General features: G+C 43.8%; 1 protein-coding gene across 1 annotated transcript in view; it reads left to right on the top strand.

Moving 5' to 3' along the window:
* Window positions 1–12,131, top strand: part of ABCC2 (ATP binding cassette subfamily C member 2) — a 59,954-nt gene extending 47,823 nt beyond the window's left edge. Inside the window, exons 27-33 of the mRNA XM_055252099.2 lie at window positions 1,462–1,588; window positions 3,315–3,416; window positions 3,838–3,981; window positions 5,139–5,297; window positions 6,486–6,652; window positions 10,159–10,353; window positions 11,059–12,131. Coding sequence (XP_055108074.2) covers window positions 1,462–1,588; window positions 3,315–3,416; window positions 3,838–3,981; window positions 5,139–5,297; window positions 6,486–6,652; window positions 10,159–10,353; window positions 11,059–11,188 — 1,024 coding nt within the window. The 3' untranslated portion in view covers window positions 11,189–12,131. The remainder of the gene's footprint in view (window positions 1–1,461; window positions 1,589–3,314; window positions 3,417–3,837; window positions 3,982–5,138; window positions 5,298–6,485; window positions 6,653–10,158; window positions 10,354–11,058) is intronic.
* Window positions 12,132–15,013: the final 2,882 nt, after the last annotated feature.

Raw genomic sequence — 15,013 nt, 5'->3', positions numbered from 1 at the left:
TCATTTCTTAGAGACTTTCCAAGAAGGAAAAGGCATATAAGTAAATCTTATTAGACCTTCACTGTAAAGGATATATCATATTTATTCATACACATGCTGGAATTATTGGTGCAGACATTTAAATACATTTTCTTTGAGAAAGTCCTTTTTTTTTTTTTGGTGGAGTTTCCCTCTTGTTGCCCAGGCTGGAGTGCAATGGTGCAATCTCAGCTCACCACAACATCTGCCTCCTGGGTTCAAGCAATTCTCCTGCCTCAGCCTCCCAAGTAGTTGGGATTACAGGCATGCACCACCACGCCCAGCTAAATTTTTTTATTTTTAGTAGAGACGGGGTTTCTCCATGTTGGTCAGGCTGGTCTTGAACTCCTGACCTCAGGTGATCTGCCCGCCTTGGCCTGCCAGAGTGCTGGGATTACAGGCGTGAGCCACCACGCCCAGCCTGGGAAAGTCCATTTTTATAAACTGTGTCTATACACATGTACTCTTCAGTTCTCTATGAAACCCCAGTATATCTCCCTGTGGCCAACTCGCACCTAACTTCCTTTCACCCTCAGCTTCTTCTTCCCCTTTTACAAATACTGAAATCAATCGCTTCTCGGCCTTTTGGCTAAGATCAAGTGTACAAATACTGAAATCAAACAGGGCACGTTGACCCTTCCTATGGTGCTTACTTTTTAATCTTACACATGGATTCACTATGGCATTGCTTCCCCAGCCTGATCAAAAGAAGTCATTTGGAGTGTTCATTTAAAATGCAGATTTTTGGCCAGGAGCAATGGCTCATGCCTGTAATTCCAGCACTTTGGGAGACTGAGACAAGCAGAGCATGAGAGCCCAGGAGTTCAAGACCAGCTTGGGCAACATGATGAAATCCTGGCTCTACAAAAAATACCAAAAAAATTAGCTGGGTGTAGTGGTGTGCACCCATATTTCCAGCTACTTGGGAGGGTGAGGTGGGAGGATGGCTTGAGCCCAGGAGGTCGAGGCTGCAGTGAGCCATGATCACGCTACTGCACTCTAGCCTTGGTGACAGAGCAAGACCTTGTCTCATAAAACAAAAACAAAAACAAAATGCAGATTCTTGAATCCCATCCCAGGCCCCCTGAAATCAGAATCTTAAAGGAAAGGGTCCAGGAATTTTCCACATGAATTTGTAACATTGTATATTAACAGTTGCCCTAGGTGATTCTTATGATTTGGCGAGTTTGGTAGACGTTGCACTGTAGGATTCCCTTAGTTCAGCAAAGACCTCTAGGATCTTTAAAATGCAATTTATTTTCTTAAAAAATACATCAATAGGCTTTTAGGAATACATGGTGTTTCTAAGTCAAATTGAGGCATTGCCTAAGAGTGCGGCCCGATCAAGTCAAACCCTCTGAGAATGTTCTGTGAACGCCAAGGTTGCTGTTAAGATGAGGACATGATCAGTGACACCCACTCTCTGGTTCTGTTGCCCCACAGGTGGCTTGCAATTCGCCTGGAGCTGGTTGGGAACCTGATTGTCTTCTTTTCAGCCTTGATGATGGTTATTTACAGAGATACCCTAAGTGGGGACACTGTTGGCTTTGTTCTGTCCAATGCACTCAATGTGAGTTTGAAGGTTGGGAGTTTGGTTTCATTAGTGCGCTTATTCTTAGATTAAGCCTGATGTATACTGTGGAATCTGTGCTCTTGATTCCTTCTTAAACCCAGAGGGACTAAAGGAGACTGAGGTTCAAACCCTGGCTCCATCTTTTACCCATGGACACATTCCTTACTCTTCCTAAGTAGACATGAATGCCATCTAGAAAACTGGACATAAATATTGACCTTAAGGCTTAAGAAGGCAATTTCATATATTTCAATCTAATTATTCCCTGTCTGCCTCTTTGCTTGGTTCCAGTGAGAGAATAAATAACTTTCTTCTCTAGAATGTAGCAGTAATCAGAAAGGCTTTTTGAACAAATAATTCCTCCTGTGTTTATTTTTCTTAGATCGTAGAATAATTGGAGGTAATTCTAATAAAGAACATAGAGTCTGATAAAACTATAGAATATGTCTCACTGCAGCATCCCCAGCATGACTAGAGGATACATGGCAGGCATGATTCTTTTCTAGCACCTAAGACAGTGGCTGGCACTACCGTAATTATTCAATCAATATTTGTTATAAATGAGTCATTTGACCATCTTTTTGAACTAATTTTTTTAGTTCAAAGAGATTTGCATAGTTATATGTGGGCTTTATATAATAGTGCTGTCTTCATTAAAAGTTAATAAGGCCGGTGGAGCACAGTGGCTCACACCTGTAATCCCAGCACTTTGGGAGGCCGAGGCAGGTGGATCACCTGAGGTCAGGAGTTTGAGACCAGCCTGGCCAACATGGTGAAACCCCGTCTCTACTAAAAATACAAAAAATTAGCCAGGCGTGGTGGCGAGTGCCTGTAATCCCAGCTACTGGGGAGGCTGAGGCAGGAGAATCACGTGAACCCAGGAGGCAGAGGCTGTAGTGAGCCAAGATTGCACCATTGCACTCCAGCCTGGGCAACAGAGCAGGATTCCATCTCAAACAAACAAACAAACAAACAAACAAACAAACAAAAAAGGAGTTAATAAGGCCCAATGTGTTCCTGCCAGGGCACCTAAAAGGCCTTTGTTATTCACTAGAGTCACTTAGTTCCTCGTGTCACTGCCCTTTCATCCCCCTATTTCTAGGCTTTTTAGCCCAGGACAGACAAGGCAAATAGTCAGGAAACCATTAGATTGAACCAAAACAAAATGACTCAAATACCAGCAATTACATATGTTTCAGTCTACACAAAGTGGATACTCTGAGTCCCCATGATTCTGTCCTCTGCTCTCTATGGCTCCCTTTCTACAACCACCATTTGCTCAACAAGAACTCTCTGTGCATATATGCAAACTCCTGGGTCTTTTCCTGAGAGAAGTTTGCATCTGAGTAATCTACAGATTCCCTGGCCTAGATCATGCCTTTCCCTGATCCACAAAGAACACTAGGCATACAGGCAGGAGGCCTCAGCTCTGCTCCCACTCCACCCATTGCCAGACTCTCCAATTCCAGCTTTAGTCCCAAACCACTAGACACTCACGTTGCCCTTCGCGTGAGCACCTAATTGTTCTGCAGCCATTCAATGCACTGCTCTTAATTCCTTCCCCAAGGAGGCAAGGATTGTCTTTCTTACACTTTTCCTTACTCCCTTGTAGAGCCCAGCACAGTGCTGGGTTCAAAATTGGCACTGGATTGTCCTCGTGGTTTGAGTGGTTGAGTTGGTTTCTGTGCCTATGACGATTTTCAGTCTTCTGGTTTTTCTATAGATCACACAAACCCTGAACTGGCTGGTGAGGATGACATCAGAAATAGAGACCAACATTGTGGCTGTTGAGCGAATAACTGAGTACACAAAAGTGGAAAATGAGGTAAGGAGGAACTGGAAAAATCCAGGAACAAGGCAAAAACAACATGCAACTCCTTCGAGAGTGCATCTTTATAATTTCTCCATATTTCACATGGGCCCATAATGGGTCCCTAAAGTTTCCTTTCCTCTAACTCAAAGGACCTAATTTCTTCAAATTTGGAATAGGAAATGGTTTAGGGGATGTCAGGTCTTGGAACATACCGAGGAGATCTACAGCACAAGCTCATGGTATATTTTTCTTTAACTGAATAAGGTAGGAACTTTCCAAAAGTGCAAGTCTAGTTCAGTCTATTAAATTCAGAGGCCATTAGGTAGCTGGGACACTGCTACCCTTCTCCTGTTCTATGACATGAGTCCTGGGCAGACTGTTAGGCTGAGTTGCCACCTTATAAAACTTACTTCTCATCTTGTCTCCTTGCCAGGCACCCTGGGTGACTGATAAGAGGCCTCCGCCAGATTGGCCCAGCAAAGGCAAGATCCAATTTAACAACTACCAAGTGCGGTACCGACCTGAGCTGGATCTGGTCCTCAGAGGGATCACTTGTGACATCGGTAGCATGGAGAAGGTAGGTGGAGTGAAGGAAGGCCTGGATGGGAGGCCTTGTGATCAAACAACAATTGGGCAGAGTGGAGAACAGCTGAGCCCTAAGCCTTCATCATTTGGATGGAGGGAGAGGGTCAGGGCACTTCCTCTGCCCTGGGGAGGTGTGGGGACACAGTATCAGAGGGAAGGATAGCAGTCAGGGATCACACAGACTTACTGCAGCTGTCAGGGCCTTCTGCTCAGCTCCTCCCTGCCTCCTAGCCAGCTGACCAGGGCCCCTTTCCTATAAGGTTCACAGTATGCAGAGAGGAAGTCAGGAAGGAAACAAGGGGGCGGCCAGGCCTGGTGAAGGAACTGTTGAGAATAGCAGTGTGGAGGGTTGTTCCTGAAGGAAGAAGGGCCCAGTTCTCCTCCCAGTCTTCAAAGTCAGGCACCCTCCTTAGGTGCCGTTGTTCTCCGAGGACTTGGGGTCTGATGAACAAGGACGCTGAGGTCCAGATCAAAGTCTGGCTCTCAGCTGGTGGCAGACCTAATCTTTCCCTTCTTCACTTCTAAACAAGCATTTTTCTTTTTTCCTTATTTTTATTTATTTATTTATTTTGAGATGGAGTCTCACTCTGTCACCCAGGCTGGAGTGCAGTGGCACAATCTTGGCTCACTGCAACCTCTGCTTCCCAGGTTCAAGTGATTTTTCTGACTCAGACTCCCAAGTAGCTGGGACTACAGGTGCACACCACCATGTCTGGCTAATTTTTTTTTCTTATTTTTAGTAGAGACGGGGCTTTGCCATATTGACCAGGCTGGTCTTGAACTCCTGGCCTCAGGTGATCTGCCTGCCTTGGCCTCCTAAAGTGCTGGGATTACAGGCATGAGCCACCATGCTTGGCCTAAACAAGGATTTTGTTTTTATCTATAATTTCCAATAATAATTATAACAACAGCTGCCAAGAGAGTCCATTTCAAACAGTGACTATAGTTCTCAGCAAACAATTATTTTTGACATCTTTTTCTGACATCTGGGTACTTTTTTCCTCACCAAAACCAAAATCAGTTTAATATCTTAGAGACGGAGTAGCCAGTCACTGCCTCTTACCTCCTGTGACTGTGAATGCCCAGGCTAAATAACTTTTCCCCAAGAATTATTTGTGGAACTAATGTGTAAGGGAACTATATTCACAGATTGGTGTGGTGGGCAGGACAGGAGCTGGAAAGTCATCCCTCACAAACTGCCTCTTCAGAATCTTAGAGGCTGCCGGTGGTCAGATCATCATTGATGGAGTAGATATTGCTTCCATTGGGCTCCACGACCTCCGAGAGAAGCTGACCATCATCCCCCAGGTGAGCTCTAGAACTTACTCGGGCACATGCCGTGGGGAGCAGCTTGTTTTACAGGAAACATATGCAGCTTCTTCTTGATATCTGTTCAGTCAGCACTGTCAATTCCACAGTCTGCTCGGGATACCTGAGCTAGTTCCCTAGGATGGACATGTCGTTTCCAGAACTTAAGTTTTGAAATGTTTGGTAATATGCATTTGTGGCTGCCTGTATCTGACCACTAGGTGGCAGCAACACAACAGAAGTCAAGTACAGCAGATGATTATGTAGCGTTGCTATAGCCCATCACGGTTTGCAAGACTTGCAATCAGCATTAGCAGTTTTGCCGCTGAAGCTTGAAGCCATTAAGGTTTATACTCCCCATTTGCTATGGTTAAAAGATAGAGGAGGGAATTTGCTGCAGGTTTCTGCCAGCAAGCGGAACGCTTCGTGCATCAGCAAGAAAGATTTCCCCTCGGCCTCCCCTCTGGATCCTGCTAGATAAGGATTGCTGCGGGGCCTCTCCGTTCCCCGCAGCGGCTCCTCAGGAGAACCTTTCCTCCTCCGCCCACTGCAGCCCAGTTCCTCAGGGAGTAGTTTTGGTCTGTCTGGTGTTTGCTCAGTTCGATAGTCTTTTCTCCAGCCTCTTCAAAAGCGTGACACCTTCTTCTCATGCAGCTGTACTACTCTTTCCTCTACCCTCCTCTGATCCCTCTACCCTCCTCTGATCCCTCTACCTTGAAACCACGAGTTTGGGTTTGGGAGGCCGAGGCAGGTGAATTACTGGAGCCCAGGAGTTCAAGATCAGCCTAGGCAACATGGCAAGAACCCAACTCTATAAAAAATTTAAAAAATCAGCCAGGCATGGTAGTGCGTGTCTCTGGTCCCAGCTACTCGGGAGGCTGAGGTGGGAGGATCACTTGAGCTACGGACGTCAAGGCTGCAGTGAGCGGTGTTCGTGCCACTGCACTCCAGTCTGGGCAACAGAGTGAAACTCGGTCTCAGAAACAAAAAATAAACCGAGGACTTCTCCTAACCGGGTGCCTAGCCCCTGGCTGGTAGCCACTCCGAGCCTTAGGAGGGAAAACCTTGCGAAAGCTCAACCACAAACCAGCTTCCTGCCTCAGGAATCCACCATCTCCCAGTCCTGAGGAACTCCGAGGTCCTTTTCTGGCATGATGCCCAACATCCCCCTTGTCCTTTCACTTGCAGGACCCCATCCTGTTCTCTGGAAGCCTGAGGATGAATCTCGACCCTTTCAACAACTACTCAGATGAGGAGATTTGGAAGGCCCTGGAGCTGGCTCACCTCAAGTCTTTCGTGGCCAGCCTGCAACTTGGGTTATCCCACGAAGTGACAGAGGCCGGTGGCAACCTGAGGTAATGTTCCATAGCCTGCTGCCCCTGCAGGCAGGCAGTGAGAGGATGTGAGGGGGCCACTCCTCGTGTTTCTCATGTTAGGTGATGCCTGGCATAGAATTTTCATCCAGGTCTGATTCCTAAAGTGTAAAATGAACCTGTTGTAAAGTTCACAAGATAAAATAGATGTGAAAGTGCTTCAAAACTCTCGAAAACTGGTCGAGCACTGTGGCTCACGCCTGTAATCCCAGCACACTGGGAGCGTGAGGCAGGTAGATCACCTGAGGTCAGGAGTTCATGACCAGCCTGGTCAACGTGGTGAAACCCTGTCTCTACTAAAAATACAAAAAGTAGCCGAGCATGGTTGTGGGCACCTGTAGTCCCAAGCTACTCAGGAGGCTGAGGCAGGAGAATCACTTAAACCCAGGAGGCGGAGGTTGCAGTGAGCCGAGATTGCACCACTGCACTCCAGCCTGGGCGACAGAGCAAGACTCCATCTAAAAATAAATAAATAAATAACAACTCTTGAAAACCTTTGTTACTGGCCGGGCGCAGTTGGCTCATGCCTGTAATCCCAGCACTTTGGGAGGCTGAGGCCAGTGGATCACGAGGTCAGGAGTTCAAGACCAGCCTGGCCAAGATGGTGAAACCCCGTCTCTACTAAAAATACAAAAAATTAACGGTGTGGTTGCAGGCGTCTGTAATCTCAGCTACTCAGGAGGCTGAGGCAGAGAATTGCTTGAACCTGGGACGCAGAGGTTGTAGTGAGCCGAGATCGCACCACTGCCCTCCAGCCTGGGAGACAGAGCGAGACTCCATCTCAAAAAAAAAAAAAAGAAAAGAAAAAAAAACCTTTGTAATTAAATGTACCCCTCATATGACATTACACAGTGTGAGCTTACACATCCCACAGAAAGCAGAGGCTCCCAGCTGTGCACAATCAGGATGAAAATAGTCTGGCTGCCTGGTCCAATCCTAGAGTCTGATTTAATTGTATGAGGCTAGACTGGACATGGGGAGTTTTAAAGGATCCCCACGAGGCTGTTAAGGGCATCCCAGTTTAAGAACCACTGATCTAAAGAGCATGCGGATGACAGGGAACATGACATCTGTAAAATCCTTGGGCACTGTTGAAACACCTGAAATCAACAAAAGACTCTCTTGGCTTTCACAGTTATTTTTACCTTTCCAAAACATTTTTATATAGTTGACAGATCACTTCTGGCCTTCACTGTATGTTTGCCTGTCCATTAACAAGTTGACCTGGCATTTTTCCTGTAACATTTTTGTTTTTCCTTCCACACACTGAAGTTCTGCCCTCAGCCAAAGCCCACTACTCATGGACAGGTCTTGCTCCTGCCCCAGGTACCTCAGTGGTGGTAGGCAGGGAATAGAGCATTTGCAAGTTGAAGCTCAGGAAGGAAGGGAGGGCTCAGTAACTGATTCATGGACCAGCCGCTCTGGCTTCACCTGGGAGCTTGTTACACATGCAGAAACTCAGGGTGTAAACCTATTCATCAGAATCCGCATTTTAGCAAGATTCCAAGGTGATTTGTGTGCACATTACACTTGAGAAGCACTGCCTAGAGTGTTGTGATTAATCAGGCTGCAAGCTAAAATCACCCAGGAAGCTTTAAAGCTCCCAATGCCTAAACTGTAGCCCAGACCAACTGAATCGGGGACGCAGGTGATTTCAGTGTGTAGCCCCAGGGAACAAGCCCTGGTAGAGAATATCGTCAGTTTACTTTTCCTCCACAACAGATCTAGCAACTAGCAGGACTCAAGTAGGTCTTTAGGCCAGTGTAAAAGATCGTTCAAACATTCAGTCAGCAAAAATGTAATAACACCGGCCGGGCGCAGTGGCTCATGCCTGTAATCCCAGCACTTTGGGAGGCCAAGGCAGGTGGATCACCTGAGGTTGGGAGTTCGAGACCAGCCTGACCAACATGGAGACACCCCCATCTCTACTAAACATACAAAATTAGCCGGGCGTGGTGTCGCAGGCCTGAAATCCCAGCAGTAATCCCTCGGGAGGCTGAGGCAGGAGAATCGCTTGAACCCGGGAGGCAGAGGTTGTGGTGAGCTGAGGTTGCACTCCAGCCTGGGAGACAAGAGTGAAACTCCATCTCCCCAAAAAAAAAACCAACAAATATATATATATATATATAAAATAACACCGACTATGTGCCAGGTACTGAAAATACAGAGGCAAACAGAGACACAACCTTGACTTCCTAGCACTTACAGCATAATGAAGACAGACCTCTGTCAGTAAATGCCAGTACAGTCTGTGCTACAGAGGGGACATGTGGGACAGTATGGTAGGGTGCAATGGGAGGCCTTGACATTTCTGGTTTGTAAAAACAAAAATCATGCCATCTTTCTCCTGTCCAAACTGAGAGATGCTTAAATGGTATTACCAATGCCTTGATTTCAGACCCGAGTTTCAAATCTGGACTGGGGGACTAAAACTTACATTTCTCTGTTGAATGATGGATAAGTTCAGCTTGGAGAGAGCAGGTGAAAGACAAAGTGGTGCCTCAGCAACAGTCTGTTAAAGTCCAAAGTATACATTACACTTTGGGCCAGGTGGGAGTTTGGTACAAGCTAAGTAAATAGTTTTTCAGTGTCTCTGATCTTACATTATAGGGGAAAACTGGAAGTTCATCTTGGGTGACTTCTCATCTCCCGCAGAAATTTTCTTACAGAGAATTACAGAACTTTGGCCACCCCCTGTTTAATATGTTCCCTAATGGCCACAGCAGGAAAGAGCAATTAGCAAATTCCTGAATATTTCCTTCACATCATTTCCCAAAGCTTCTTTATGTAAGTAAGAGGTCCAGCCTTCATTACAGGCTTTTAGCAAATTAAAGCTATTTGCATTTTACAAGCATATTTGAATTCCACATACATTGCATCTCACACCAAGACATCACATTCATTAGATAGCTTCATCTCTAATCAAGGCAGAAGGCCTTGAACAAATAATTAGCCTTGAGACTAGAATTACACATTAAAATAATAAATGGATTTGCTAAGGCCACAAAGAAATGCCACTGGGGCATTCTAGTGTTGTTCCACCCTATATTAATGGTTTCAGGTCAAATACTGCTAAAGTAAACTTGGTGACATTCATGTTGTTTTGGAAATGTTGGTATCACGGCAACCAAATACAAAGCATTGTTCCCGGGCCATTGTTATCCAAACTTGTTTAAGCATAAAAATGGCCTGGGGTGCTTAGTAAAAAGGCACGTTCCTAGGCTCCTGCCCACTCTGCTTGAGCAAAGCAAGGGCCCAGAAATATGACTTTTTAATTAAGTACTTGGGGTGGGTCTTCAATAGGGAAAGTTTGAAAAACGATGCTCACAGCAGCAAGGTACAGCTAGTTGAAGAGGCCCAAACATTCCAGGTGAATTTTGGAGGGGGGGGTTTTGAAAGTCTGATCTGGAACGTGAAAATGGTCCCCCTGCCCTGCGTCTTTCCTTGGTCTTTAGGAGCTAACGCATGGTTGTTTCTATTGGCTGCAGCATAGGCCAGAGGCAGCTGCTGTGTCTGGGCAGGGCTCTGCTTCGGAAATCCAAGATCCTGGTCCTGGATGAGGCCACTGCTGCAGTGGATCTAGAGACAGACAACCTCATTCAGACAACCATCCAAAACGAGTTCGCCCACTGCACAGTGATCACCATCGCCCACAGGCTGCACACCATCATGGACAGTGACAAGTGAGTGTAGGGGGACAGGGCTTGACACTGATGGCTTAACCCTTGCTCAACAGTAACAGTGTCAGCCGGGAAACACCTGACGGCAGAAGGTTTAACCACCACCATATTACTGATGAAGAAACTGAGACTTAGAGATGTCAAGTAATCTGGCCAAAATTTTACATCAAGTGAATGAAAACGAACAAGGTTAAGGGAACTATTCATATCTTGAGGGTAAAATAGGAAACTGTGTGTTGTAACAATTAACTGGGTACGGGGAGGTGGAAGCTCAAGCCGTGAGAGGCAGATGTTGACCGTAGACCTTCCTAACTGTCCTGAGCCTCAGCTGCTGCTCTGTAAAACAGCTAGAAGCTTTCTATTCCTTCCAGCTGTGTCATATTACAATCAAAAGTCAGTAATCTTAGAAAGCTGTTTGGAGATGATAGGCATCCTTCGTAAACCAATCTATCCTTAAACAATGTGCACTTCTTTTAAAAACTCTTGTAAATTGACTCATACTGCCTGTATTCTTCTATTACTTGATTCTTTTGTTCAGTATTATTTGCAGAATTCATCCATGTTGATGTGAGTAGCTGTGGCTCATTGATTTTCACTGCTTTGTAGCCTTGTCTGACTATACCACAACTTAGTCCTGGTTATTCTTATAAATGTCTAGACTTGAGATGCTGCTTTCTAAGACTTTTATTTCTTTCTTCCTTTTTTCAGGGTAATGGTCCTAGACAACGGGAAGATTATAGAGTACGGCAGCCCCGAAGAACTGCTACAAACCCCTGGACCCTTTTACTTTATGGCTAAGGAAGCTGGCATTGAGAACATGAACAGCACAAAATTCTAGCAGAAGGCCCCACAGGTTAGAAAAGGACTATAAGAATAATTTCTTATTTAATTTTGTTTTTTATAAAATACAGAATACATACAGACGTGTGTATAAAATGTACATTTTCAAAAAGGATAAGTGGACACCCATGAACCTACTACCCAGGTTAAGAAAATAAATGTCACCAGGTGCTTGAGAGACTCCTCGATTGTCTACCTCGATCGTGCTTCCTTGCCACCCACCCCTCCCAGGGACAACCACTGTCCTGAATTTCACGAGAATTATTCCTTTGCCTTTCATTTCCATTTTATCACCTTTGTATGTTGTATCTTTAAACAACGTATACCCTTTTTTACTTATGTAAATGGACTGACTCATACTGCATACATCTTCTGTGACTTGATTCTTTTGTTCAATATTATATCTGAGATTCATGGTGATGCAAATAGGTGCATTATTTTTTTCACTGCTCTGTAGTCTGGCATTGTATGAATACAGCACAATGTGTCAGTTTCAATATTGGGGATCGTTAGCATTAGTCTCAGGTTTTTCAAAATTATAAACAGTACTGCTGTGGACATTCTGGTCTACATCTCCTGGCACATATGTAAGAGTTTCTCTAGCGTATAACCTAGGAATGGAGGGTATGCACATGTTTACATGCACAAACTAGCTGATGCCAAACTGGTAATGCCAACTGAAAACATTGCTGTCAATGTGATGAATATGAATTGATGTATCATTGAGAATTTCATTTGCATTTCCCTAGTATCTATTGGGGATGAATATATTTTCATGTTTCTGGGGCATTTGTATTTCCAATCGTTTTTTAAATATTGTGTCTGATAATTCCAATGTCTGGATTCTTTGTTTACCTGTTGTTTCTGTTGGTTTTTACTCATGGTATTTTATTTCCTTGTATGTCTTGTGGATTTTTATTATAAGCTCATTCTCCTTAAAACTTTTTCTGTGGACATTCTTTGAGGCCTAAATTGACTGTGAATTCTTCCTAAGGGAATTGGGAATGCTTTAGCCTGTTGCCTGGGGCATTACCCAGAACCTCTTTGAATGAAATTCTTCACTAAGGGGTTTCAAACCACAGTGCAACTTCAGACCACAATCTTGTACAAGAGCCAGCTTGTGATTTACAAATTCTCGAGGGAGAGTGACAGGTTGGAGATGTGGTGGGGTTTTGTGGTTGTTCTTGTTGACTCCTGCATTCCGCATGGCAGGACCTAGGCCCCTTTTCCTATACATTGCAGGTATAACCCTTTCATGACACAAGTTCATCAGAGGGTTTTAGTCTGCACCGTGGCAGACCTTGGCTTTATCTCTTGCCTTGGCATCCTACATTATCAACAAAGTGAGAGTTTAAGATCTCCTGGGTAGGAGATTTCAGAAGCCAGCCTAAGTTTTGGGCCTTCCTCACCTCCTAGGCCCTTTGTGTCAGGTTCTTTTGGGTTCTTCATATTCCTAACCTCCCTTTCAGTGATGTAATGATAAAGATTTTGATTTATTCAGCATTTCACCATCTGTTTAGTGAGGTGCTTAGCATTAAACTTCTGAAATGAAGGGCATATAGCTAGTGTAAGCGTACCTCTGGTTTGCCCTGAATAGTTATGGGTTACATCTGTTTTCCCAAAACAATAATAGCTCCCCCTTTCACACACACACAAAAATTGTCTCATTTGTATGATAAACTTGTGTGCCTCCTACACATAGCCCTGTGAATTAGATTTTGAATCACAGCATGGATGGTGATCAACAAAGTTGTATAAATATTGAAGTGTTGGCTGGGGGGGCGCTATTCATGGAGAATCCCCTCCTTAATTCTGCAAACTAGATCTAGTACATTGTGAATATTCTATAATCATTGGCTATTTTTTACAGCTAGCTTTTCAGATCTATACCTGCTTGTGTACATGAAATGTAGTTCCTGTAAATTGCAGATTAGTGTATATTAATCTAAGATGCCATCAATTGTAAAATACCTGTTATTTTCTATACCATGAAGAAAGGATACTGCCAATTAAACTTTGGCATGCATTGTTGGTAAAATGCATCCTACTTGTGGAAAAAAAATTAGCATTTTAAAATTAACACAATAAAATACCTGTAAAGCTCTATAAGAGCTAAGTCATGTCCTTTTTTTCTGCTATTGATCTTTGTTCTTTTTTCCTGATTGTTCCAGTCTCTATTGCTCTTTTAATCCAGTATCATCATCATCATCATCATCATCACTTCCCTTATCTCTTTTTCTCAACTATTGCACTGCTAGGTAGCTAACTACTGTTTTCACCTTCTTTCTAATCATTAGAATTTCAAAAAACTGCTTTTTAATTTTTTTTAGTGGTGTTTTAAAAATTTTTTTATTTTTTATTTTTTTTTTAGTGTTTATTTTAAAGCACATTCCATACACGCAAACTTTCCAACTTGCTTCTTTTTTTTTTTTTTTTTTTCCAACTTGCTTCTTAAATGAGTTTTTAGACATAGAGCATTTAGGGGGACAGGAGGAACTTTGGAAAACAAAGGAACTATTTATGCTGACTGCAGAAGCCAGAGAAACGCAAGCTAGGTAAAGCACCAACGGTAAAAGTGAAACTAAAGGAGAAGCCTGACACTTTCTCAATTTGTTTCTCAAACAAAATGGTCCAGGTTGATGTCGATATAGTTATCACCGGAGAATTTTGAAGATTATCAACCATCACTTATTTATTTAGCTTCCAGTAAATGTCTCACACTGTGCCAAAAAGCTGTCTAGGGCAGGCGCTGTGGCTCACACCTGTAATCCCAGCACTTTGGGATGCTGAGGTGGGCTGATCACCTGAGGTCAGGAGTTCGAGACCAGCCTGGCCAGCATGATGAAACCCCATCTCTACTAAAAATACAAAAATTAGCCAAGCATGGTGGCACATTCCTGTAATCACAGCTACTCAGGAGGCTGAGGCAGGAGAATCGCTTGAACCCGGGAGGCGGAAGTTGTAGCGAGCCGGGATCGCGCCATTGCACTCCAGCCTGGGCAACAGAGCAAGACTCCATCTCAAAAAAAAAAAAAAAAAAAAAAGCTATCTAATATAAACTAAATTAAGATTACTTTCCATTGTGGCCTAATTAATAACCCTTTCACAAGCTTTATTTCACTTACCGATTTCAGAGACAATTTTAGATAACTACCTAAAACCATACATTCCCAAATTCCACCGTATCTTCACTGTTTTTCACTGATGTTTCGGGCACTTTCTGTGCCCTTCCCAATTCTTCTGGGTGCATGGAATCATAGTGTTTCAGAAGTAAAGGAGCCTATGCCCATTGTTAAGCTACTATCTCTCAGTTTCAAACCTACCCTTTTAGATTTTGCTCTGTGATGCTGGGACTTACAAGTCTCATTTCTGCTTTGCCAACTATTCCTATTAAGTTCTGACAATAGGAGGTGCTGGAGGGACACTGGACGCAGGCTGGATGAGGAAGAAAACGTGCTCCTTCTCCTTGGCTCTGTTGCCATTAGTGCCACTCAGTTTCTCTGCAGCAGCAGTTCTCACAAGTAGCCACATTGATTTTAGTTTGCAGTTTTTCAACATTCACAGAAACAGTGTCGTCAGGCCCAACACCAACACCAGCTGAGCAGCGTCCCCTTTTTCAGAAGCAATAAACAGACTGAAAGAAAACAAACTAATTTTACATTGATACATTGGCACAAACAGGAAGAATAAGTCTATAAAAATATAAAGAATAAACCTATAAGAATAAACCATCAGGCCTACATTTCTGGCAGAATAATTTTGCATAAGCACTTTTGGAAACATCCTTAGAATAAATTTGTTCTGTTTATATAATAGAATGAGA

This window comes from Symphalangus syndactylus, chromosome 2 (assembly GCF_028878055.3).
Source record: "Symphalangus syndactylus isolate Jambi chromosome 2, NHGRI_mSymSyn1-v2.1_pri, whole genome shotgun sequence".
Lineage (NCBI taxonomy): Eukaryota > Metazoa > Chordata > Mammalia > Primates > Hylobatidae > Symphalangus > Symphalangus syndactylus.
This window is presented reverse-complemented; position numbering and strand designations above follow the sequence as displayed.